The sequence below is a fragment of the Catharus ustulatus genome, chromosome 1 (genome assembly GCF_009819885.2).
Source record: "Catharus ustulatus isolate bCatUst1 chromosome 1, bCatUst1.pri.v2, whole genome shotgun sequence".
Taxonomy (NCBI): Eukaryota; Metazoa; Chordata; class Aves; order Passeriformes; family Turdidae; genus Catharus; species Catharus ustulatus.
In genome coordinates, this window is record NC_046221.1 from 4,558,032 (window position 1) to 4,584,365 (window position 26,334).

General features: G+C 48.4%; 1 protein-coding gene across 1 annotated transcript in view; it reads right to left on the reverse strand.

Moving 5' to 3' along the window:
- Positions 1 to 10,742: 10,742 nt before the first annotated feature.
- XIRP1 (xin actin binding repeat containing 1) overlaps positions 10,743 to 26,334 on the reverse strand; it is a 30,588-nt gene continuing 14,996 nt past the window's right edge. Inside the window, exons 5-7 of the mRNA XM_033075289.1 lie at positions 21,334 to 21,488; positions 19,995 to 20,048; positions 10,743 to 18,398 (exon numbers count right to left, since the gene is read on the reverse strand). Of these exons, the coding sequence (XP_032931180.1) occupies positions 10,743 to 18,398; positions 19,995 to 20,048; positions 21,334 to 21,488 (7,865 nt within the window). The remainder of the gene's footprint in view (positions 18,399 to 19,994; positions 20,049 to 21,333; positions 21,489 to 26,334) is intronic.

Consider the following 26,334-nt stretch of genomic DNA (forward strand, 5'->3'; position numbering starts at 1 on the left):
GATCATAATTTAACATCTCCAAGTCTTCAGAAGACAGACTGTCATAATCCTCTTCAACTCCTGATGTTTTTCTGCTCCTGTTCATTTTTGCAGAAGCCTCCTGGCCTGTTTTGGTTGAATCAACATCAAAATGGTCAAAGACACCCTGATTAGAGGTTTCAGAAGCACAGCTGCTGAGCATGTATGTTAAGGGAGAGTTGTCATCCTGTGTAGGGAGATGCTTTTTTGTGGAGTCTTCAGCACTGAGACCCATTCCAAACATCTCTTCTGCTGCCTTTGGGGCCTGGTGTTGTGGATCCACCTGCAGCAGGAGTTCACAGCTCTGAATCCCTTCCAGGTCTCTGATATTAATCTCATCCTGCCCATCAAGAAGAGAGAGGCTGGAGGTGTCCCAGAGCTCTAGGGAGGTGTTTGTTTCTGATGAGATTTCCTGGAATAAATCTGAAGGATTTGGATCAAAGAAAGGTGGAGTTTCTGCCTCTGAGTTTTGCAAATCTGAATTTGGAGTTTTATTTGCCATACTGGGGAAATCTTGTCCTCTAGAAAAGAACAAGTTACTGTCCCCCAGAAAATCCATGTTGCCGAACTGAAGCTCAGCATCTTTGGGTAACTTTTCTGAATTGCCTGGTAAAAAAAATATCCCATCCTGTGCCACTGTGCCCTGCATATCCAAACTCAACAGGTTCTGAGCTCCTGGCAGATGAGCATCATGGTGATTCCCTTCCCTGGTGAGATTTTTGCAGTTGTCAGCTACAGGCACAAGCTCTGGAGAAAGCTGTGGAGGGTTTGTTCCATGATTTGAGGTTCCTGCAGCTTCCTTCTGATTTGTCTGTGCTGGCATGGGAGGGGAAAAACAGCTGTCCTGCTGCTGCCAAAGCTGACTATTTAAAGATACTTGGTCATGCATGTCAAGTTCAGTTCTCTCACATTCATCTCCATGTGACGTGGCTGTGCTGGGAGCTGACAACAGGACATCACCCTCCTTGCCCTCAGTAGAGCCTGGAAATCCTCCAGAGCTCTCCTGGGTATGGTTAAGGAACACCTCCACCTTTCCAGGCTGATCATTCTTGGAGGTATTTTGTTTTGCTTGGCTGGAGGAGCTGAGGAGGCCCTGAGCCTTTCCTGTCCTGCCATCAACATTTGCTTGTTCTGAGGATGCTGCAGGTTTTTCTTGTGGACTCTGCTTCTTCTCTGAGGAGTGACCAAACAAAGTGGCAAGGGCTGATTGGGGTTTTGTGGTTTTCCTCTGGGTTGTTGTTTCTTTCCTGGGAGTTCTGCCTTTGTCTTCAGAGCCAAAAAGGGTGATTAAGGGGTTTTTCCCAAGCCTGAAACCTTTACCTGATGTCTCTCTACAGGCTTGGCTGCTTCTGCTCTCCTTGCTCTGGGCACCAGTCTGTGACACAGGCACAGTGCTTTCCCCTGGAAGTTTCAGATCCACTTTTTCTTCACCTGCTGGAAGGCCTCCAGATTTGTCCAAGGATGTATTTGGTTTGGAGCATTCTGATGTCTTGGCTTGCTCAGAAATGAGCAAGGTGTTTTCACTAAGAGCTTCCCTGGAATCCTTTGATGTGGGGTTGTTGACTTCATCCTGTGAGGGGCTAGTGGCACAAGTTCCTTCCACAGGTGTGTCTGTTGGTACTAGAAAATCCTTGCCAGATGATTTAGTATCATGTCTCCAAATTCCCTCATGAGTGTTACTTTTCACATAGCCACAGGTGTCCTGTGGTTCTGTTTCTTGTAAGGAGGACTCATTGTAATCACCTGTCCTGTCTGGACAAACAGGTGAAGAGACTCTGCCCTTTTCAGCTTCGTTTTCCTGAGATGTATGCTCAGGACTGGGCTCTTCCAGAGATGCTGACATAGTTACTGATTTCTCTTCTTTTGTCTTGTCAAATTCTGCCTCTTTGCTCTCGATTCCAGGCAAATCACTTATGCTGGATGGCTGCATAGCTTCCCCCAAAGTCAATGGCTTCTGTTCCCCAGGGAACTCTCTGGTGCTTGCCTTTGATTTCTCATTCAACATTTCAGTGATCTCAGGTGACACACCCAGCCCTCCTGGCTCCTGGGAACTAGGAGATACAGAAGAGGTCCTCAACAAACCAGAGGGGGAATGGGCTTGTTCAGCTTCATTTTCAGGGGGATCAACATCCTCAGCTCTATATTTTAGCTCTATATTTATGGTGTCTCTGGTTTTGGGCTCTCCTGGCTCATGAATGGTCTGTGTGCTGTTCATTCCCTCTCCAAGGTGAGGCTTGGCCCCTGCAGTATCTGGGGTGGCTGCCATCAGTTCAGGTTTGTCCTGTGTGATTGTGCCTCCTTTGCTGGGTGTGCTCAGGGATCCACAGACCTTGTTTTGTGTCTCTGGGGCCTCTGTGGCAGTGAGAGTGCAGCCCCCCAGGTACATCCTCGGGGTGGGTTTAGTGCTTTGCTGTGCGGGGTGGGGAGCAAGCGAGGCACGAGGCAGGGGTTTCACAGGCTGCAGGACAGGAGGGAGAGAGGCAGATCCTCTCTTCAGCTGAGCTTGGCTCTGCTGGATTGCAGCCACTCTCTGGGACACCTTCCCACCCGGCTTCCCTTCAGGCACATCCCCATCCCCATCCCCAGCCTCTTCACAGCCTCTCTGCTCTCTGTCCTTGGGCCAGGAGTTCACCTGCTCTCTTTCCTTGGTGATTCCAGGTAAGAATCTTCTCTTCTCCACTGCTCCCATCCTGCCTGCCCTGCTGCCTGCAGCCTGGTGGGTTGGCAGGCTCAGTGCAGGCTTTTTCCAGGAGCACACTCCATTTCCAGCCTTCCCATCTACAGCCAAGGCTGGCTCTGGAGGTGGCCAGACTGTTCTGAGCTTGCTCCCTAAGAGGACAGCCCTGCTGTTCCTGTGCTCAGCCAGCTGCAGGTCACACTGTGCATTGAAGGATGTGGGTTTCTCTCTTGTTTCAGTCTTTTTGGCCCTGTTACACCAGTCCTGGGGCTGTGGTCCATGCTGAACCTGGTGGTGCTCCAGCTTTTGCATCTCACTTCTGCTTCCAGCTCCAGCCATCAGCTTGTAGTGGGCCTGGCAGTAAAACACCCCGTGGAGGGCAGCATAGTTTTGCAAGCTGGAAAACACACATTGGCACAGCTGTCAGTGGTTGTGTGGGAGGGGAGCTGCAGCACTGACAGACAGGCTTTCAACAAAATCATTTCTCAGTGGGGAAGGGAGGGAGGGGGTTGAAGAATGAAACCTTTCAAAAGCAGTGGTGGCTTTCTCAGGATATATTTGATTTTTCTTTCAAACACCAAAACAACGTGAAAAATTAAACATTTCCTTGCAATACCTCTGGGGGCTGCAGCCCAGGTTATGTGCAATCCTTTTCTCATTTACAGGGCAGGCTACATACCAGCACTTCATCTCTGCCCCACTATGCACAGCATGGACCTTGTGGGTAAAAGTGCCCAGGGCTCCCATGATATAACAACTGCAGGATGGGAGGAAGTGTCTGCAGGGCTGGGGGCAACAGGATTTCAAGCAGCCTCATAGGGGGTGGCTGTCTCAGTGACTGACAAGCTAAAACAAGTCAGCATTGTGCCCTGGGGACAGGGAAGTCAGCTACATCCTGAGCTGCATGGCAAAGAGAGCTGAATGCTCCTCTATATTTGACTTTTGTAGGATTTCTTGTGGAGTATTTTGTCCAGTTTTTGGGCTCTTCACAGCAAAAAAGACATTGTCCTACTGGAAGGAATCCAGCAAAAAGCCACTGAAGTGGTGAGGGACCTGTGTCGTGTGAGGCTGGGTTAGCCAGGACCCACCAGGAGAAGGTTAGGAGGGAGAAACTCATGGCTGTGTGCATCTATTCTATGGGAGGTTATAGAGGAGACAGGGCTGAGTGCTCTTGGAGGGGGGCAGTGACAGGATGAGAGGCAATGGGAACATGTTGTGACACAGGGAACTGTGATGAGAAGCAGGAAAAACATTTTCACTGGTGGTCAGGTGTTCAAAGAGGGCCCCTACTGAGACTGGGTAACCTCCAGCCTTGAAGCCATTCACACCTCTCCTGTTCCTGAGCTCCTGCCTTCCTTGGGCCTGAGAAGGTTGGGTGGAGCTTCCAGAGGTGCCTTCCAGCCTGCCTGGCCTGATGTGATGCTTGGGGACATGGTTTGGTGGTGGACAGTGTTGGGTAAATGGTTGGACTCAAAGATCTTAGAGGCCTTTTCCAACCTTAATGATTCTATGAACATAGGAGGCACCCAAATGAATCCTCCAGCTGCATCTCCTACTATATTTACAGTATTCCCAAACTGTAAATATTTATTGTAGTTTCAGCTCATCCTTGCACCCCCATCCATGCAGATTCCTGATCCAGAGGCGTCTGCAGGCTTGAGGTGGGCAGGCTTCATCCTCTAGTGATGGAGAGGCAGATTTAATTAGGCAAACTGCCCTTTTTCTCATTTCCTGAGTGCTGCTCTGTTGGAATTACCCTTGATAATTTGATGGGAGCTATTGGGCATCCCTTAAAGCACCTGAGTCCCACCACTGACCTGAGCTTCCTCCCGCAGACGTGGCAGCAGAAACACGAGCGGTGCACGCAGAGCTTGTCAGTGACCACCCGCTCCATGGGGAACACAGGCTTCAGGCAGGAGGCACACACTTCTGTCAACATGGGCTGGACAAGGAGAGACTGAGGTTCAATAACTGGATCACAACCACCTGGAATTACCTGTAAGGTAATTTACTGAATCTCCTGCTTGCGTTGTGTTTTCTTGCAGATCTCTTGTGAGAGTTCAGATTCCTCCCTGACTCAATTTGCCTGTTATCTTGGATGGGTCAGTGTTAACTTTCAGTCAGAAGAGAAAAACAGAACACCCTTGGATCTCTGATGAGAAAGAGTGTGTTAATTTGATTGAGAGTAAATGATTCATTCAGTTAAATAATTTAAAAACCTTGAGTGAGGTGAGAAATGTTGCTCTGACTCAAAAACTCTGTGCAACTCCTGGAATCACTGGTACCTTGAGGCTGCTCACACAGACATAGTCCAAACCCAGGAAAGGCAGCTCATACCACTGTAAAGCTTCCACAGCTCCATGGATCTGGTGGTTGATTACTGTCTGGACTGTGTTGTGTGCCCCAACCTGATTCCCCAAACACCCCTTTATGTGAAAAGCCAGAGAATCTCTCTGGAACACATTGTCAGCACCAGCCACATTAGTGGAGAGAGAGAGGGGGGAGAAAGAATCTTGGCTCTCAGCCCAGCTGTAGAAATAGCTCCAGGTATTCTGCATGTCAAGTGCCCCAGGGGATGCAGGTGGCAGTGAGGATGTCTCTGTACACTCCTCACTGTGGGGTAAAGCAGAGGCTCAGCTTGGCTGCTGAGTTAATCTGAAAATGCAGGTCTTTCCAAAGCCCCAGAAGGAGCACAGCTGGGCCCAGCCTAACTCTGACAGGTCAATGCTCTGAGTACTGACACTCCCTCACACCAGGGCAACTCTGCCTCTTTGTAGGGAGCTTATTTACCACAGTTTTTCTGGGGCTGTCTGATCCCTCTGATTTTTTTCCCATATGTTCCTGCCCTGGTTTGCAGCATTTTCAACTCAAAGGAAAAGCAAATTTACTTTCTGCTCTCACGTGCAGTGGCTAATGGCCAGATTTTAGCTGTGAACAGAGTAAACAATTGGCATCCAGAAAAGCTGTGGATGCTCCTTCCCTGGAAATGTTCAAGGCCAGATTGGATGGACCCTGAGCAACCTGATCCAGGGGAAAATGTCCCTGCCCATGGCAGGGCTTTGAAATTAGATGATCTTTAAGGTCCTTTCTAACTCAAAACATGCTCTGGCTCTGTGTTTCTATGAAACAGGAAAGATGTTTCTGTATCTCAAGAGATGAGTTGACATGAACAAGAACAAGACAGGGAACAAAACCTTGTCTTCTATTGCAACAGACACTTGGGGAACAAATTTTAAACTTTTTAACTTTTCCATTTTTCTAAACATACCCTTAAGGCCAAAGCATCTTTGTTTTCCATGTGACAACACTTTCAAGAAGATAAATTCAACATCTTGAGGTTTCTTCCTTCCTTCTAGAGGGAACCATGCAAACAAAATCCCTGTCTTTCCTTCAGTCTGAAAAAGATCCCAGCACCCCTTTGCTCTTCCGGTGCTCTGCAGAGAGCAGACCATGGGTCTGTAAGTGAATACAGAAGTAATGGGTGTCTAAACTCCCAGTATTCTCATCTAAAACACCTACCCTGACACAGGCCCATGTAGCTGTACAAGATGAATCTGCTTGCAAGGTGAATTTTGCCAATGTGACTGCAGAACTTCCTCTGATGGTGATGAGCTCTCACCCAGAACAAGGGTGTGTGTCCTGGCAGAGAAGAGAGTAACTCAATGTGTCATGTTATATAAGAAAAGAAAAATGCTTTCCTTTAGTCATGAACAAGGAAGAAGCAGAGTTGTTTAGCAAACAAGCAGGATCTCTCTCCTCTGAACTGGGAATGAATGTCTGAACTGCTGGACTGTGTTTCCAAAGTGGGATAACCTTTCATAGGGGACAGTGGTCTCTTTCACACGGGGATTTATTTCCAATGCTCCTTGTCTGATGCATGGCAAACACTCCTGCTCTTCAGAGCTGTAATTGTCAGCCCCAGGAATAAGCCTTGCTAATGGTCTGGAAGATAGGGAGGTGATTAGAAGCAATTGAATGGCACTGTGGGCAAGGAAATCATCTTAAGGCTTCTGTGAAAAGCAGTTACAGGGTGTTCCTGGAAGGCTCTTCCAGCACACTGCTGATTACTGCAGTGCTGAAAGTTGCAGCTGGATTATGGCTTATCAGCTGTTGCCTTTTTTCCCTTGTGTGAATTAAAGCCTTTATATAGCAGTAGAGGTCAGCCTGAAAACTTCTGTGTTATTGATAAGCTGAGAAGCTGGGGAGGGGTCTGGAGCACAGGGCTTGTGAGGAGCAGCTGAGGGGGCTGGGGAAGCTCAGCCTGGAGAAAAGGAGGCTCAAGGGGCATCTTCTCACTCTGTGTTACTCCCTGACAGGATTGCCTGCTGGAGGTTGTCTCTTCTCCCAAGCAGAAAGTGATAGGACCAAAGGAAATGGCCTCAAGTTGTGCCAGGGGAGGTGTAGATTGTGTGTTAAAAATATTCCCTCACAGAAAGACTTGTCAGGCACTGGAACAGGCTGTCCAGGGCAGTGGTGGTGGAGTCACCATGCCTGGAGGGATTTAAAAGATGTGTAGATGTGGCCATTGGGGACAGGGTTTAGTGGTGTGTTGGCAGTGCTGGGGGAATGGTTGGACTCCGTGGTCTTAGAGAGCTTTGCCAGCATTAACGATTCTGTGATTCCATGGTGAGCACGAATCCTTCAGGCTGAAGAGTGAGTGTCCTCAGGGAGGCCAGTGACTGGCAGAGCTGGGAAGGGCAGTACTTTCTGTGGGCACTTCAAATGAAGCCAATTTCCTGTCCACTGCTGCAAAAGAACCAAAGCTGGAGCTGAACTTGTCCTTTGACCCCTCCAGGAGGTGCAGCTCTGACAATGCCAAGTGTGCTCTGTCTCCTGTCCAGAGAACTCTCCCATCCTGCTTATTTTTGAAAATATCTACTGTGTGAGAATGCAGAGATCCACCAGGGCAAAGAATAATGAACAATGTCATGTCTTGTATCCCAAAATCACAGAAAATCTGTGGCAACTCATTTGGGATCTGAAAGTTTGTATGTGCTCTGCTGGTTTATTATTGCAAAGTCTGAAGTGCAGGGAATGTGAACTGATCCTTCAGCTTGTGTTTGAGTTTCAAATCTTTGCATTTGTTTTTTTCTCTCCAGCTCTTCCAGTGTCTCAAGGAGCCATGTATGGCTGAAATAATGCAGCATCTGTCTCCTCATCACATTTCTGTTCCTAGATGATGGAAATACCATGAAACATGTCTTGAATGATATTAGCCTCATAAATGGCTCTTTGAGACATTTAGAAATCCTTTAAAACCAGAAACACAAACAATAAGATTGGTATTTTTAAGCAGTGACAGTACAGGATATTTGGGTTTATTTGAGTTTATGTGGAGTAATTTTCATTGCCCAAACAACCTGTTTGCAGCTTACTAAAATTTCTCCACAGCTGTCCTTTAAGAGAAATTAAATAAATGTGATGGAAGCTGAGATGGAAACAAACAGGGAGAAGAAAGGAATGTTGAAAAAATTTTGAAGATGATCTCCAGATAACTAATTCTCCCTTATTTTTGCAACTGGTCCTACTAAAGGGGTTGGGAAGGTCTAAGCAGTTATTTTTTTTCTGATTGCCTGAAAATAGATTTGCTCAGTTTATTATGATCTACTCTTCCAGTTCAGCCCTCAGTTTGGAATTAAAAATTATGTCCCTATTCTTCTTTTGGCGTGTCTTGCAAATTCATGGGGTTCTAGATGTAAATCAATGCATTCTGGTTATGTACTTTTTTTCTGGGGTGGAAGCAGAACTCCAACTCCTCAAACAAGGTGTTCATAATGCAGGATGACAACCGCTACTTAAAACCTAACTATGGGCTTAGGGATGTGGAGTGGTAGACTCTGAATTGTCCCTTCCTCTCCAGCATCCTGCTCCTAATTCATTAGTGTGGGATCTTTTTCCTCAGAGGAAAAAAGGCAAATATTAACTGTAACAACTTACTATTTTTTTAAATGAAGTTATTGTCCCATTGTCAGATAACTGATGGGCTGGGTGATGAGGTGTCTGCCTGTGGATCAATCAGAAGAGCCACAGTCAGCCCCAGAGGCTGGCAGCCTAAGTCTGAGCCAGGCTGTAGGACACAGCTCCACAGCCTCACATCGAGCCCTGGGGCCAGTTCTGGCCACCACAATGCAGGAAGGACAGGACAATACACAAAGAAGGACTTTAAACTGTTAGAGACTGTCCAAGGCAGAGCAACAAAGAGGGTGAAGAGCCTTGAGGAGAAGCTTGTGAGGAGCAGCTGAGGACACTTGGTCTGTTCAGCTTGGAGGAGACTGAGGGGAGACTCATTGTGGTCTTCAACTTCCTTGTGAGGAGGAGGGGCAGACACTGGAGAGGGACACTGGACACTGTGACCAGTGACAGGAACTGAGGGCATGGCCTGAAATTGTATCAGGGGAGGTTTATGTTGGCTGTCAGGGAAAAAGTTGTTTCCCCAGAGGGTGGTTGGGCACTGGGACAGGTGCCCAGGGAAGTGGTCACAGCACCAGCCTGAGCTCAAGAAGGGTTTGGACAATGCTCTCAGCCATGTGGTGGGATTTTGGGGATTTCTTGTGTAGGGCCTTGAGGATCCCCTCCAGCTCAGGATATGCTGTGATTCTGTGAGAAACCATCTGGTCCCTCTCTGGGCTCCTCACATTCCTCATGCCTGGAGCAATCTCCTTGCCAGCCAGCCCTGAGCTCAGACTGAGGTGAGCTGAGCACAGCAGTGAGTAAGGGCTGGATCACCACCTCCTCCTCCCGAGCCTTCTGGGGGCCCAGCACCTCAGCTGCCTTCTCCATGGGGGAAAGGGATGCACACAAGTGTCCAGACCTTTCCTGTGTACCCATCCTGCCCAGGCTCCACACACCCACACACAACCCTGGACTGGGGGGTCTGTGTCACCCTGGACTCATTTTTCAGGTGAGAGTGTGAACACTCTTTGCTGCAGGGCTGATGATCCACCCACACCATAAAGCAGATGTAGACCAAGTCCCTACAGAGACTTATGTGTGATTCAACTGGTCCATGGAAAGATGACTTCTAGGTATTTTCAGAGGAAACAGGCACTGAACAAAAGAAACTCAACCACACCAAAGTATTTTTAGAGGTAAAGTTTACCATCAGAACGCAGCGATAGAAGTTAAAAAAAAAAGCCACAAAAATCTAAAATCTTGAGTTGAGAATGTACAAAACAAAGTCATAATAATAAGAAAAATTGCTTTACAAAGTCTCAAAATGAATTGAAACAGTAAACATGTAGGAAAGCATGGAAAATCTAAAATAAGAGGTTTGTGTATACTGAATAATAAATTACAATCCTAGAAATAAAGAAAAGAAAGCAGTAACCATTCTGACTCAAGAATCTTTCATAGCATCTTTCTTTGGGGGAATGGCATTGATAGTAGCTGTAGGTCTTGGCTTTACAATTTCCATTATCATCAAACACTTTCCAGGAACTGAAAAACAAACTGATAAATAACTCCCCCAAGTCCAAGAATGACAAAAACTCAAGATTTTTTTTTCCTTTTTTTTTTTCTTAATGGCTAAGAGAAAACCTATCCAACCCACCCATCAATATGAGTTTGTGTATATATATATGTGTGTGTGTTTGTGTAGGATGCCCTTCTTAGAAAAAGAAGGTACCATAGAGATGTTTGTTTGCCAATGACCAGATTGATTGGTTCTTTAATTGATCCTACCTATCCTTCCTTCTGCAGTAGTTCAGAGAAGCCTGATGCAACACCTCCAACCACCCCCACCAAACATTCTAGGGGGAAGTACCCTAAGGTGCCCATGGATGGATTTTTCCCTTGTGCTTCTAACAGTGCCAGGACTCTGGGTTGTGGTGCAGCACCAAGTCTGTCGTGTTGGCCAGGTGAGGGCTGTTCTCCAGTGTCAAGGCAGGCTGCACTTGTCCTGTCTGTGTGCAAACACCAAGAGGATGACCCTGAGAAGTCCTTAGGGTGTAGGTAAATCCCTGTGTGTAATGTGGATAAAACAGGAGAAATGTTTGTCGTGGCCTTTCTCTTTTGTCTTATACAGTCCTCTCTTGCTCTCCAGAATCTCCTATTTCTTTGGTTTGGAGTTGCCAAAGGTGACAAAGACCACTCCTGGCTCCTGAAAGCTCCCATTGGTGTGGAAATCTTCCCCTGGGCTCTTCAGGTACCTCCGAAACACAGGTGAGGCAGACACCTCGTACTGGGGATGAGAAACCACATCGCACGTGGAAGACGTTTGTGTCTCGGATTGCTTGGTGACCGTGGTGGACGAGGTGATGATTTTGTTTCCAAACTGGTCCATTTCCTCATACTGCTCCATGACAGTCCGGGTGGCTCCGTAGAGCTTGGACCCATCAGGCCCTGTCTGCAGCTCCAAGATGCTTTTCTGCCTCCGTGGATTTTGTGGACTGGGGACATTCAGGGAGCGGTATTCCGAAAAGCTGCCTTTCACCCCACAGTGGCAGCTGTCTTTGGAGGTGTCCAGAGAACTCTTCTCTTTGTCACTGCTTGGATGGTTGGCATTGCCCAGCGTTTGCTGTTTCATGGAGCTCAGCCCAGCTTTTGTTTGGACAGGGTCTGGCCTCTTCTCCAAGGGTTTCGTGTCATGCCCAGCAGACCCTGCTGAGGGGTGGTTATAGGAGCTAAAGCTGTTCTGAGCAAAAGCATCCCTCTTTCCTGGAGAGTCAAGACAGTCTGGTGAAGGGCCATCCTGGGGGGAATGTACTGTCCTGGGTGACTCTGCTGGTTTCCTGGCAGCAGACTCGATGGAGATGTAGGAAGGTGAGGAGGGAGAGCTGACACGAGACTGAATGAGGCGTGGGACCTCGAGCTCTGCCTTGGCTGCCTCTGTCTTTTCTGCCACCTTTGCACTTTCCACAGATGCTGCTTCCCCTGTCTCCAGCATGACATCCTCTTGCCTGGCTTTGCTTGAAACAATGCTGATTTTACGGATATTGCTACTGCTGGCAGAGCTTTGGGCGCTCCCCAGAGACTCCTTGAACAGCCCTGAGAGCCCAGCAATGTCTGACTCAGACTTGAGACTAGAAACAGAATAAATGGCTTTCTTGATGGCCTCCTCGATGTCCTGGATGCGTGCAAGTGTCTGCTCCTTCAGGTGGAGAATCTCAGCACTTGCTCGCTCCAGGTCCTCAAAAACCAGATCCACGGAGGGGGCACTGTCAGTGTCCCCCTTTGCCTCAGCCTTGTCCTGCTGCTTGGCCTTCTGGCGCACAACCCACTCGGGGACCTTCTCAAAGAAGCTCTTGAGAGCTTTCACGTCCACTTTGCTTGTCTCCTCCTCAAACTCCCTCACTCGGGTCAAGATCTCTTGCAGCTGCTCCTGTCTCCTGAGGTTCTCAAAGATCTCCATAGCCTCCTTGACATTGCCTTTCATGATCTCCTCTTTGTGCACTGACAACCTCTTCCGACGCTCATCTTCCGTTTCTCTCTTTTTTTTTTCTCTCATAACAACTCCTGGCTTCTCCTGGGCAGGTGTCTCTGCCTCCCTGTCAGGACATTTCAGTTGCCTGCTATTTCCCTGCTGGTGTTCCTCAAAGGAGTTTATTGACTGCTGATGGAAGGACATTGAATGAGACGTTTGCCTCCTCTCATGCACCTGCTGCACGACTCTCTGACAATCCCGCAATCCATAAGAATTAGATACACTTTCCCATTCCACCTTGGATGAGGCATTTTGTGCAGTGCCATCTCCTCTTTTTGGAGGGGTGTTGTGACCTACAGGGGAGGTGTTTGGCTCGGTTTGTCCTGGCACATCCTGTGGCTTTGCTCTGCCAGGACAGGCTGGAGGTGACAGTGAAGAGCACCCATTCTCCTCTCGACACAGCTCCATCTGCCTTTGAGCAGCTGCTTTATCACTCATCATTCCCTGCTTGACTTCAAAACCAACCACTCCATTTTTCATTGGCTTTGAGGTCCCAGCATTGTCTGGTTCTACCTTTCCTTGTCCTCCTTTGCTGGCCTTGTACCTTTCTTCTGCTATTTGAAGAGGGGTTTTGGCAGGGTATTTTGGCATCTTTCTCTCAGGGTTTATACCCTGAACTGTGACAGACTTCTTCACAGATGTCTCTAAATTGCAGCATTTTGCTTGAACCTCCTCATAGCCTGATTGTTCATGAATTCCCATGCAGCCTAATCCCAGCTCTGTGGGGCAAGGCCTTGGCTTGCTGATATCCCTCAAGCCTGAAGGTTTTGGAGGCAGGGGTGGAGGGATGGGCTTTGTTGATCTGCTTGTGCTGTTATTTGCAGAGGCAGAATGTGCCTCATGTAAAAGGTGCTCAGGTTTGGGAGGGGGAACAGGTTTTTTCTTGGGTGGGGCAGTATTTTCTGGTTTTGGAGGAGTCCTGGGCCTCTCTGCAGGACTCTGGTCACTGGGTTTGCAGGACAGAGAAGGGGGAGCAGTAGGAGGGGTCTGGAGTAGTGCAGAACATCCTGGGGCTTCATCTTTGCTGGTTGGTAATGGAAGGGCACCTTCTCTTGCTGCTTTAGTTGAGGGTGGGCAATGCTCTGCTTTCATCACAGCAACTGGGGGAGGAGGAGGAAAGTCATTATCAGCCTGTGACCCTGAAGCCACTACAGCAGTCTCGTTACTAGCGAGTTGAGTCTCATTTTTCTTTTTACACACAGAATAGGACTGCCCTGCATTTCTGTATATCATAGCAGCTTTAAAATCCCCTCTGGAGACATTAACGTTAGACTTTTCCAGCGACTGAAGTGTGGCCTTTAAATTACCTCGGACAACGTCCTCCTTTTCTACCAGGCGCTGTTCTGTGGCGGCACTTTGCAGTGCTCTGATAGCTGTCTGCACATCCCCTCTGACACCAACATCTCTTTCTTCTTGCACTGATTGCTCTTTGTAATCAGACTCAACACAAGGGTTTATATAGGTTTTCACAGGTGTGGCAGTATAAAGGCCATCCTTAATGCTAAAATCTCTACTGGGCACAACTTGGATTTCCTGGCTCAATAGTTGTCCTCCCTGTACTTCCTCAGAAGCACTGACCTTTTTGTGTGATGCTATGCTCTTCTGAGACACGCTTGTGTGGGTCTTGGATGCCTCCTGGACTCTGGTGGTGGTGGTCCTGGTGGCAGTGCTGCTGCTCTCCTGCTTGGTGGATGAAGAGTCCTGTTGGTGTACGGTCGATTGAAGGGTCATGGTGCCCTGTGAGCTGACTGTCTGCTGCCTGCAGGCTGTGTGCACCTCCTCCCTGTTCCTCTGGAACTTGCTCTGAACGTGGTGCTGAATGTTTTTTGCTTCTGCTGTTGCCAGCCTCAGGCTTTGCATTGCAGCCTGAAGATCAGTCCCCAAAGCCTTTTCTTCTGTCTGAGTCTGGCTGGCTTGCCCAGGCACCACACTCTGCTGTTTCCCATCCACTTCTGCCCTCTGAGCTGTCATTTGGGTTGGAAACGTGCCTTGTATCATAGTTTTGGGTTCCTTCAAATGTGCAGTGGTGGATTCTTCTTTCTCTGCCTTCTTGCTGGCATCTGCAACCCTTTGGATTGACTTTGTAGTCACCTTCAGCCCTCTGGACAGAACTTCTTCCTTTCCCATGGCTGTGGGCAGGGACTTCCCAAGACATTGCACAGTGGTGCCTGTCACACCTGCTGCATGCACAGCCTCTCTCTCTAACACACCCTCTCTGCCCGTGCTTTCACATACAAATCCCTTTTTCGCTCCCTCCACAGCCCCTGGCTCACCTCCTGCAATCACTTTCTCCATTTGTTCTTTATTTGGCAAGACATGTATGTTAGCCCCCGGCACAACCCGTGGGCCGCTCCCATCTGCCCCCTCCTCGGCTTGGGCAGAGATGAGGGATTGTATCTCTGACTCCTGCTGGAGATTCCTCAGATAGCTGAGGTCTCCCTTCTCAATGCAGCTCGCAAAAAGTTGGACATTTCCCTTCTCGTTGTCCTCACGCTTGATGGTGGCTGCTGCTTTCTGCTCCTGAGAAGAAGCCAACAAGTTCCCAATCGTTGACTTCACATCCCCCTTGACGACTTTCTGCTGGACAGAATGGAACAGGAGGGAGTAGAGGGTCATCTTCACTGATCCTGACTTTGTCTCTTGCAGGACCATCCCCTTTTTGATGGAAGCATCTTGACTGAGGAGACCCTGTAAGGCCTTGGCTACATCTCCACTCAAGTCCTCTTTGCCTTTATTGGCTTCACTCTGGTCCAGCAGCTGCAATGGGCTAACTTTGATCTTGCCCTCTCTGTCCTCCTCCACCAGCGTGCTCTGTGCTTCCACATTGGTCCTGTGCAGGAGCTGCAGCATAATCCTTTGCAAGTGGCCTCCCACAATCTCCTCTTTCAGGATCTCTGGAGCTCCTGGGCTGCCGAGCTGGTACTTCACCATCTTCACACTCTCCATATCATTAGCTTCAATGAGGATCCCATCATGCTGGATAGCCTGGCAAGTGCAGAGAGTCTCTAAAGTCTCCTTCATGGTTCTTTCCTTCAGTTCAATTTCTATGGTTCCTTCAGAAGCACTAAATTTATCCAGGGGTGTGCTCTCAAAGAGCCACGTTGTGCTTTTCACGTCTGCATGAGGGATCTCTTCCTGGGTCCCAGCGCTGGCCGTCACCTCTGTGTCCTTAAGGGTGTCCATGGGCTGGGTTTCAAACAACCAGGTGCAGCGTTTTACATCCCCTTTCTGGCTGTCCTCTCTCTGCACTGTGCTCATGGACGAGCTTCTCTCTGCGTCCCCGTACAGGGAGTCCACGGGGTGGTTCTCAAAGAGCCAGGTGGATGTCCTGACGTCACCCCGCTGCACGTCACTGACGCTCACCATCCTCACGTACTTCTTCTGGCCCACTTGCTGGGACTCAAAGAGCTGCTTGTTGGACTGAACATCTCCCTTCTGCACGTCATCCACTGTTCTGGGCACGGACAACTTTCCTCCTGAAAAGGAGTCAAGAGGCTCTGTCTCAAACCTCCAGCGGGCAGTCTGGACATCTCCTTTCTTAATGTCCTCTTGGGTGACAGCCCTAATCACAAACACCTCTTCTTCCTTCTTGATCTGATCCAGGGGCCTAGTTTCAAACAACCACCGGGCACCTTTCATGTCACCTTTCATGATTTCTTCTTTCTGCACTGAGGTGACCTCATGGTATCCCCCCTCTTTGTCCTGGATAGCGTATAAAGGTTGGCTTTCAAAGAGCATTGTGCAGGACTTGACATCAGCTTTGCTCATGGTGTCTTTCTGGATCTTCTGGAGTTCTGTCTCATCCACTTTGTCATGGATTTGATCAAGGGAATAGGTCTCAAAGACAAACCTCTTTCCTCCAACATCCCCGCCCTTGACATCCTTTTCAGGAGGTATTTCCTGGATGCCCTCAGAGCTGTCCTTCAGGGTGTCCATGGGGTAGTTCTCAAAGAGCCACGTGAACTTGTGCACAGACCCAGCTTCAATTGTTCCAGCATCCTTCTGGGATTTTGGCTTGGTGGCTGTGTCCAAGGGCTTGGCTTCAAAGAACTCTTTCACTCTGGACACTTCCCCAGACTGGAACTCCACACGGCTGGAGTACCGCATGGTTTTTTTCCGGTCAGCTTCGCTGGCAGTGCTGCTGCCCAAGGGTTCAGTCTCAAACAGGTGCCGGACAGTTTTGACGTCCACTCCCTGTAATTCCTCCTGACTGTAGGCCTTACTGACTTGCAAATACTGCTCCTCCTGGCCTTTCAGGGAGTCCAGGGGCTGAGTCTCAAACATCCATGTGTAGGATTTCACATCGGCTTGGGGCACGCTGCCATCCTCCTCCTGCTTCTTCTCAGCCTTCTCGTACAGGGTGTGCATGGGCTGGGTCTCAAACAGCCACCGGCAGGTCTTCACATCCCCCTTCTGGGAGATCTCCCTCTTCACTGAGGGATGCTTCTCCCCTTCCGTGCCTTGGAGATGGATGACATCCATGGACTGCGTTTCAAAGAGCCACTTGGCTGTCCTGACATCACCAGCCACCACCTCCTGTTTTGTGATCCCCCGTATTATGTCCACCTTCTTGATGCTTTCATCAAACTGGTCCAGGGGCCTGGTTTCAAACATCCACTTGTAGTTCTTGACATCACCGCTGATGATCTGCTCTCTGCTTACAGAGGTGACTTCGTGAAAATTGCCGAAGCTGTCCTTGATGGCATACAGGGGTGTTGTCTCAAACAGGATTTGGTTGGCTTTGACGTTGCCAGCTGGAATCTTCTCCTCCTCTTCTTTGGTGGCAGGCTCAGCATCAGCCTGCTTAATGCTGTCTAAGGGGAGGGTCTCAAACAGGGTCTTGAAAGATTTCACATCCCCTTTCACAACCTCTTCCATGCTGGTGGCTGGAATTTCTTCCTCAAATGCCTTGGAGATACTGCCAAGGGGGCAGGTCTCAAAGACATGTTTTCTTTGCTTCACATCTCCCTTCTCCTCTGCTGACAGCTCTACTTTCGTCAAACGTCCCACCTCAAAATTGTCTTTCAGGGTTTCCATTGGCTGTGTTTCGAAGAGCCAGAGTGTAGATTTCACATCACCTCCAATGACTTGTTCTTTGGCTACAACACTTTCTGAAGCTTCTCCTTTCAGGGAGTCAAGAGTCTGGGTCTCAAAGAGCAATCGCTGTTTAGTGACATCTGCCCCTGTGACAAAATCTGTCGAAGCCTTGAAGTCCTGTTCTTCAACTGTGATTTCTCTGATGGCATCCAGAGGCTGAGTTTCAAATATCCACCTCGCACCACTGACATCTGGCCTTCCAATTTCTTCCAGTGAGATCCCACGGATTATCTGCACTTTGGAAGTGTCCTTGTTGATGGTGTCCAGGGGCTGAGTCTCAAAGAGCCAGCGAGCCGTCCTGACCGCATTGCTCTGAATTTCTTCTCGGCAGACAGACTTGATTTCATGGATAGTCCCACTTTTGTCCCTGATGGCACAGAGGGGCTCTGTTTGGAAGAGCCTGACAGTTTTCTTAACATCACCTTTAAGCTCCTGGATTTCTGACTTGAGTTGTAGAATGCTCTTCTCCTCCACTGAGGAACAGCGTCCTATGGCATCCAAGGACTGTGCTTCAAAGAGCTGTTTGGCTCCTTTCACGTCACCTCCCTGGACAGGCTCCTTGAGAACTGCCTCCTGCACCTCAGTTTCATCCGAATACAGTTTATTTAATGTGTCCAGTGGCTGGGTTTCAAAGAGCCACCGGGCAGTGCGAACATCCCCTCTGGCAAAGTCTGTTTCCGACACCTTGGCTGATGTTGACAGGTTGTATCCATTTATGGACTGGCTTTCAAACCTCAGGGAAGTGCTTTTCACATCCCCAGTGGGAATGATCTCTTCTTCTGTCAGCTTCTTCGTGGCTTGATGGTCCCCAATGGAGTCAAGAGCCCAGTTCTCAAAAATCCAGCGCATGGACTGAACTTCTCCCGGGAGAACTTTATCCAGATTCACGGAGGCCTGTGCATTGGGATCCTCAGTGTTAAGCATTTCTGCCAGGTCCTCAGTCACAGCTTCCTCTAGGTTCTTCCTGAGCTCGGGGTGCATGTGCCTGTAGAGCCTCTTCAGCTCATTCACCTGGCGCTGCTGGTAGAACTTGGAGAAGGCTTGCTTTGGAGGAGGCACCGGGAGGGCATTGAGATCCTGACCCCCTGGAGCAACGACCTGGACCGAGCCAACGGCTGGAGGGGGAGGCAGGTCATCTTCCATTTTCTTGATGGCAACTTTAGATGGTTTCTGAGCTTCTGACATCTTTGGGGAAACAGTTTTAAATGTCAGCATCACTTCTCACCCCCCATCCCCGTGACTGTTAATGGAGTGAATGGCAAACAGAAAAGCCAACAGGGGAAATCCATGCACCCAGTAAGCTCCATACCTTTGGTTCAGTAGCACACAGCACTCCAAAGCATCACATCACTGCACACGCTCCAGGCTTGGTGTTAGCCCTGGTTCCACAGCAAAGCGAGGTCTCTAATCCAGGTGAGGTGGTTAGTCTACAATTCCCAGGATTCAGTCCAGCTAGAGCACAACTGAGGTGCCCAGTTTGGACTATGTGACCAAGAGAGAGTGACCACAAGAAAGATAAGTCTGACTTAGAAAAGTCAGTGAAAAGTTAACTTCTCCCTCCTGCTGTCCAGTGTCCAGAACTGTTGTGTTCCCAGCTGAGGACCTGCAGAGAGTCTGGGAACAAAAGATCTGGGTGCAGGGGAAGCCAAGGAACTATTTGTGAAGAGTTCTGTAGGAGACAATGGGGCGAAGGAACCAGACTGAGCCAAACTGAACTGGTGAGGTAACATGATGGGTTTTTGTAGCACTATGAGGTGCCCACTCACTGCTCAGGAGGGAGGGCTTGGGGAAGGATGTTCATCTGATTAATGGTTTCTTCTGTTGCACTCAGAGGTGTGCCCCATGTCACCATTTGCACAAAAATAGATGCACATTTGCACAGTTGGAGACTTAAATAAAGCTATTCTGACCTGCAGGCTGACAAACAGGAGGCTAACTAAGGTTTGCTAACTGCTGGAATCAGCAGGCCTGATGATCTGTGCTGCCTGAGGAGGAAAAGCAAGGCTGAGAGACCAGAGGATGGGGTAACACCTGCAGCTGGGGGCCAGGAGAGTTAGACCTGTTTTTACTCACTCAGACTGAGCTCATCTCAAATTCACAGCAGTGTTGGTAGAAAAGGGAACAGAGTGAGCTCTGGTTGTCCAGTCTCCCTCTGAGCCTCCATTTCTGCAATTTTCCCCCTCAGTTTGTGCATCCTGAGCACCGAACACTGAACTGAATACCTGCAACCTGCACTGCCTGGGCATTTATCCACAGGGAAGGTGGCTGAAGCCTTTAATCATTGTCTAAAAGAGACTGTAATCCTGGTGGCTTTCCTTTCAGTAAACAGATCTGCTGACCCTTGGCATGCCTGTGCAGTTACGTCTGCAGAGTTATGCCTGGAATATTATTAGTTGTTGCTCAAAGCAATGGTGCGCGGTGTTATTTCACTCTGTTACACACAGATTGTTCTGGCTAAAAATAAGTTTTGAATATTAGTAAAAGAAACCCACACTCAGAACACCAAAATCAGCATATTTTGCAGCAAGTGAAAAATACAAATCTTTCGCATGAGCCAACGTACTTGGAATGCATTTTTTAAAATAAGGTTTTTTTTGCTGTTGTAGTTTTGTTTTTTTTTAATCTGTGAAGAACTTCTGAATGTGGGGAAGGGCAGCCGAGCAGCTGATAGCTATATTCAGCATGTAAGTGCTCCTGGCTGCCTTGTGTGGGTATTTAGATCACACTCACAGGCCACAAATATTTGGTTAGATAACAGTGCTTATCTTAAACATTTCCTACCTTGCTTTTTTTCTGTCTGTGGGGAGAGTGAATGGAGTTGTCCTTCACAGTACTCTGGAAAAGATATGAGGAGAAATGCCATTAAACTGCACAGCAAGACACATTATCTGCATATGTATTTTTATATACTTATGTGTACTAATGTGTATATCAATTACAAAGAACTGAAAACCATGCAGGAGTGATTTTCTCTTTGGGTTCATTGGAAGTTCTGTAGAGTTGAGAAAACCATCGTATTCCAGATTGATGAGATATAAATTTCCTAATGTCTCAGTCAACAAACAAAACCTCAAACACATTTTTTTAAAGTTAGGGGAAAAACAAAACTAGCACTGATTTCTCCAAAGTTTGATTTAGCCTATTTTTTTTCCTTATACTTCAATATTTTAAAAAATAAAACTGATCTGCATTTGTAATTGAATTATGAATTGTGCAATTCATTGCTTTGTAATTTAAAAAAAATTTATTGGTTTTCTAACCAGCTGTAATTTTCCAAATGCAGTCTCCACTTATTATTTTCATCTGAGACTGCTGCATCTGGACCTCCCTGATAAACACTCAAGAGACTCTGAACAGGGGCCCCATAAAAGATTGAGAGTGTGGGGAAAAATGAATGTGCCTGCAGGAAGGTTCCAGATATGAAATCCCACCCCATGTCACCCCTAGATCACCAGTGGAACTGGGGAAATGGCAAAAACATGCCTCATAATCCTTATAACCTGTATTATCCTGTGACCTGATGATCAGGCTGGAGAGGGGGATTAAATCCCTGCATCCCAGACTAAGGGATATAAACAGAGAAGCACAGGGAGTTTGCACTGTGAAGTTATGCTGGAATGTGGCATATATGGATATAGATATATAGATATGTAGATATGTAGATATATAGATATATAGATAAATACATATATAGATATATACATGTATAGATATATAGATATATTGATGTATAGATATATATATGTGAGTGTGTGTATATATGAGAGTGTGTGTGTGTCAGAATGGGGATAGCATGGAGACACATGTGTTGCTCTGAACTAATTATTTCCTCCATGGATGTATGTGAATATAAACATACAAATAAAGAGGAAATCTAATTATGGGTAAACTGTATAGGCTAGTGGATGTAGGGGTGTGTGCATGTGTGAATTTAATAAATATGTGATACATGCAAGTGTCTGTACACATCCTACATTCACAAGCAGGAAAAATGGTCCCTTTAGGGAAACTAAATGTTGTTTCTTCAGATTTGCAAAGGCAGAGCTGTGCTCTCCCAGGCTGTCCCAGCACTTGCTGGAGGGCCATTGCTGGGATGGCTCTGGGGGGACGCTGTCCTTACCGGCTGTGCGGGGCTGGCGGCAGCAGCAGCAGCTGTCTGTGAGAGATACAGAGCCGACAGCTCCTTCACGGAGGGTGCACACAGCCTCCCTCGTCCTCGCTGCACTGTGTGCCTGGTGCTGCCTGCTGGGTCTAGAAATGGCCGTGCCCGATCATCTGGAACAGGGACAGACGTGTGTGGTGAGCCACAGAGAGCAGGGCAGGGCCAGCATCGCTGTCCTGGCTCTGCACACCGAGTGATCCCCCAAAACTTAATATCACACTCTCCTGGTTCAGGGAAAAACATGGATATTCCCATTTCCTGAGGTGGAGCCAGGAGGAGAGTGATGCTTTGGTCCCATTCCTGCTTCCCTGGGCAAGGCCGTCCCCAAACACGAGAGAGTCACAGGACATGGAGGAACCACACACATCCAACTTGAGCCAATTCCTACTTTTTTTTGTACCCCTTTCCTATGGGTGTGCCTCACAAGGAGCTATATCCACCTCTGTTTGCCTCTCCCCTGGGAGCTCATCTCAGGAGAGATGAAAAGGGTGAGACTTGAGGATGTAGCAGGGAGCTCTTGGTAGACCCTTCAAACTCTGCTCTGAATTTAGAGGTCTGATAATTTGGGCTGCACCACCTCCCCACTGGAGCTTCAGTTTTCAAAGGAAGAAGCAACTCCAAGATGTAGCCAAGAACCCAGGTGTGAGGATGGTTATTTCCACCTCCCATCACAGACATACATAACATCTAGAGCTTTACACCTACAGGGTGCACCTCAGCCCTCCAGGTTGGTCAGGGCTGTGATTTCTCTGTTCCCTCTGTAAAAACACGAGAAAGTTCTCCTGTTCTCTGCAGGGCTTGCACTGCTGCATTTGGATTTAGTGAGGTATTTGCAATGCTTTTGCTTTGAACAATGGGCTCTCTCTCCACAAATCCAGCTATTGCACAGCCAGGAAAGGGCTGATGTACTTTTTAATACATGCACACTAGAAGCACTGCAGCCATTCCAGCATTCTTTGCCCTCAAACCTCGGCCCCCAAATCACGAGAATTAGAAAACAACAAACCTAATGACTCTTCCTCTTTGTGTTCTGCATGTTAAGTTCAGATTTTCCTCTAAAATACAGAAAGAAACTTACTCTATTTTAAATTCACAAGAAGCAACTCAATGCACTAAAAATGTCCTTCAAATGAAATACCAGTTCCTATAGGCACGAACATGCACCAAAAAGCCACGATGATAACAGCAGAGGGATCTCAGTGAGCTGTCAGACCCTACCAGTGGTGCTGCTGGAAGGTGCCAAACCTCAAGATTTCTGCTGTCCTTTATTCCAGCTGCTCCTGCAGGTGTGCAGGCATTTTGATGCAGAACCAAGGCTGGATACATGGAGAAGCAGTGAGATGCAATACAGATTTAGCTGCCCAGTTTTGCTGGAGGTCACTAGGACACCAGAGGAGGAAACAGAATTTCCTTAATGTGTTTTTTTGTTTGTTTTTGTTGCTAAATCTTCATCTAAATACGGCACCTCTCTCCCTGATTTTGGCTGTCCACAGCCTAAACACTGAGTCAAAGGGAATTATCTGTCTACAGCCATGCAGGGGCAGACCTGGTGCACCCTGAGATAGGCAGTGAGGTTGAAACCACCCTGTAGTTGCATCATTTTCCCCAATCTGCTCAAGACACCCTGACCTATGACTAGATCCTGGATTTTTGAGATGAACAGCATCCAGGAAATCATAGAAAGGTTTTGTGTTGGAAGGAACTTTGGAGAACATCTCATCCCAACCCCCCTGCCATCCCCATGGACAGGGATGCCATTCACTAAATCAGGTTGCTCTGAGCCCTGTTCAACATGGTCTTGAACACTTCCAGGAATGGGACATCCATAATTCTTTGGGCATTACCATTCTCACTACCCTCACAGCAAAGAACTTTTTCCTGATGTCTAATCTCAATCTCTCTTCTTTCAGTTAAAACTGTTCCCCTTTGCTCTGGAGACATCAGGAAGGTCCTTGCAGCGTGTGCTAACCAATTGCAGAAACCTTTGGGGAATTTGAAAAAAATTCTTCTTTGAGGAATTTGAAAAATCTTGCCTGGGAATGCCTTTCTTTTGTCCTACATTGCTGAATTACCTACTGGAAAGGCAAAAAAGAGTCCAATCAATCTGGAAAACAGCAAATTTCTTCTTTGCATGGTGATGAGATTTGGCTAAGTGCCCCAGTAAGAGCAATGGGGAGAACTGGGCACAGTGAGCCGTGCTAGCTTCGAGGCAGAAAGGACACCAAGCACACATTTTCACCATTTCTGGCTGGGAAAATGAACACAAGCCCTTGGCTGTCTTGAAAACCACATCTAGGAGATGGGAGCCCCTCATGGCAAGGCAGGGACCCTGCCTAGGCTGACACAAGTCCTGTTTTGGTGAGAAGTGCTTAGCAAAAATATCCCTGCATCCATGAGCTGGGCTGGTGATGTTTAGTGGTCTCCTCCCACCCCAGGCTGTGGGATGATATAATTTGTACTGACCTGCAGGCCTGTAGGTTCACATGCTTCACAAAGAAAAGCAACATGCCCCTCCAGCCATGAACAAATAGTGCAGCTGAAGGAAGATTTCCAGTTCAGGCAGCGGGAAATAGCACAGTGTCAGTGTTGCCCGTTCTTTCACCCTTTAGCTTGGATGGATGAAAGGCCACAGGGCTTGTTTTAATGACAGATAAAATTAGATACAAGGCTTTTGTTGAAGGCATCCCCTTATCGCTGCCTTTGTTTTCTTTTCTTTTTTTTTTCTTTTTCTTTTTCCCTCCTCATTTTTTAACTATTTTTTTTAGCAGTGCACAGACTGTGCACAGCCCTGTGTTTGCTTATCACTTCTCACAAATCCTCCTGCCTTGGGGAAGGGCTGCTCCAACCCTCTGTGCTGGCTCTGTGCTTGCACAAAATCTGGTCCCTGCCTGCCGAAACAAGCTGCTGCCTCCCTCAAATCGCTAATTATAGCTAAGAACCGAAGAACTTCAGCTCGTTCCGCTATCGGGAAGGCTGAGATGTCGCGTGTGAGCGGATGGTGACACCCGAGATGCTCCGAGGGCATCCCAGGAGCCGGGAGCAAGGTGCGGCTCCACCGCATCCCCAGCTGCGATGCTGAAGCACAGCTAAAGGCTGCTATGCACACCAGGATTAGGCTGATATTTGCTGTGTATGATGTGGAAGCCCAGTCTGAAACCTGTGCCGGGCTCCAAATTTGAGCCCCTCTGAGCAAAGCGGCTCTGCTGAGCGATGCGCCGCGCTGATTGACTGCGCGACTGCGGCCCCGCTGTTAAACACGATACCTCAGGCATTAAAGCATCCCCTGCGAGCTAAAATAGGAGGAAAAGATCTCCTGAACCCCCCCTCGTGCCGTCCCACCCAGCGGCTGGCACCGTGGCGCTGCTGAACAAATGAAGGAGACGGGGAATGCTCCTCCCTGCCGGCGTTTGTCGGCAAAATGTCCTTCGTGCCAGTGTCTGGCGCCGGATGAATCTGCACATTTTGTGCGAGGGGTTGCAATGTTTGGACTGCCCATAAGGAGCAGCTGTCGGGCTTTTTGAGCTCTTCCCATGCCCCACGTATTTGTAGATCGGGTTTGGTTTACAGCGTCTCTGCCCCCTAAATCACAGCCCAGGGAGGGCCGTGAGACATGGAAATAATTCCTTGTATTCATTCATTTATACTCACTGGTCTTTCTAAACACAAGGGGAGAAGGCAAGGCAATGGGAGGAAAAGACTCTTAAATATTCATCTAAAAGTTCACTCACTTCCTCTCCAATTATTGCCCGTAAATCACTCAACTGCTCTGTCTCCTGCTGGAGATAATATTGCAGGTCTCTTGAACCAGAATCAACTTACACCTGGCAGCCAGCTCCTAACAAGTGGAAAACAAATCACCAACAAAACCTCTGCCCCCTCCCTCCCCCGAGAAAACCCCATCTCACCAGTAACAGGGCAGCTCTGTCTCACTCTCCTTTCTATTTAAACCACTTTATCCTATGAACAAACAATGCTACCCACCTGTTGGTGTCCACCACCTCTGCTGCTGGCACTCCTTCACAGCCTGGCTCCCACCACCAACCCCAGTGAGTTACTGAGAGCCTGAGTCACCTATTAAAAAAGGAAGCTGCAAGCTCAGCAGCAGTGTCCCGGGTCGCCTGGCCAACCACATGTCATCAGCTGTGCTCCCAAAATCAGCCGCCCTGAGCAAACACAGCTGCTAAGCAAAGCCCTTTGTGTCGCCCCTCGGCGCTCCGGGAGCTGGGGGTTGTGTAACGGGGCTGGGATGGGCTGGGATGGGCTGGGATGGGCTGGGATGGGATGGGATAGGATGGGATGGGATGGGGGCTTCTGCCAGGGTCCTGTGCCTTTCCATTGCTCAGTGATGGAGCAGTGCTGCAGAGAGCATCTCCTCCCAAATCCAGCATCCTCCACCCCCTGCTCGGTGCCTGCTTGACTTTGCTGCTCTGCAGGAAATTTTGAGTTTGCCGTGTTGGCCTGACCTGTGCCATGGAGCACAGATGTGCTGTGGTCTCATGCCTTGGCTATTCCACAGCTCCAGTACCACGAGACATTTGGTGTAACCCACCGTGCAGGACCCAAACCTAAATCTCAGAGGCCACAAGGAGCAAAGGGACTCATGTCCTGGAGCTTCTTAGCACTGGGAAAATCAGGGCAGGACAACAAGTGATTTCTTCAGATTGTAAAGACAACTTTCTATTCCAAGGGGATGGAGGTGAACTGACAAGGAAACGCTGCTTTGTGGCTCACTGGACTGGTTGTTTTTGGGAATTTGGGGATCCCCTAGGATCAGCCATGGGTTACCCCCATCTGATGGTCACTACCAGCTCAGCCTCCTGACCCAGGAGTGAGTGACACCCTGTGTGACTGGACATGTCCCCAGTACCACCTGCTTGTCCCTGCTGTCCACTCCAGTGAAACCATTAGCATCTCACTGACCCGTCCCAGAGCTGGAAGCACATCCCTGCAGATGGGGTC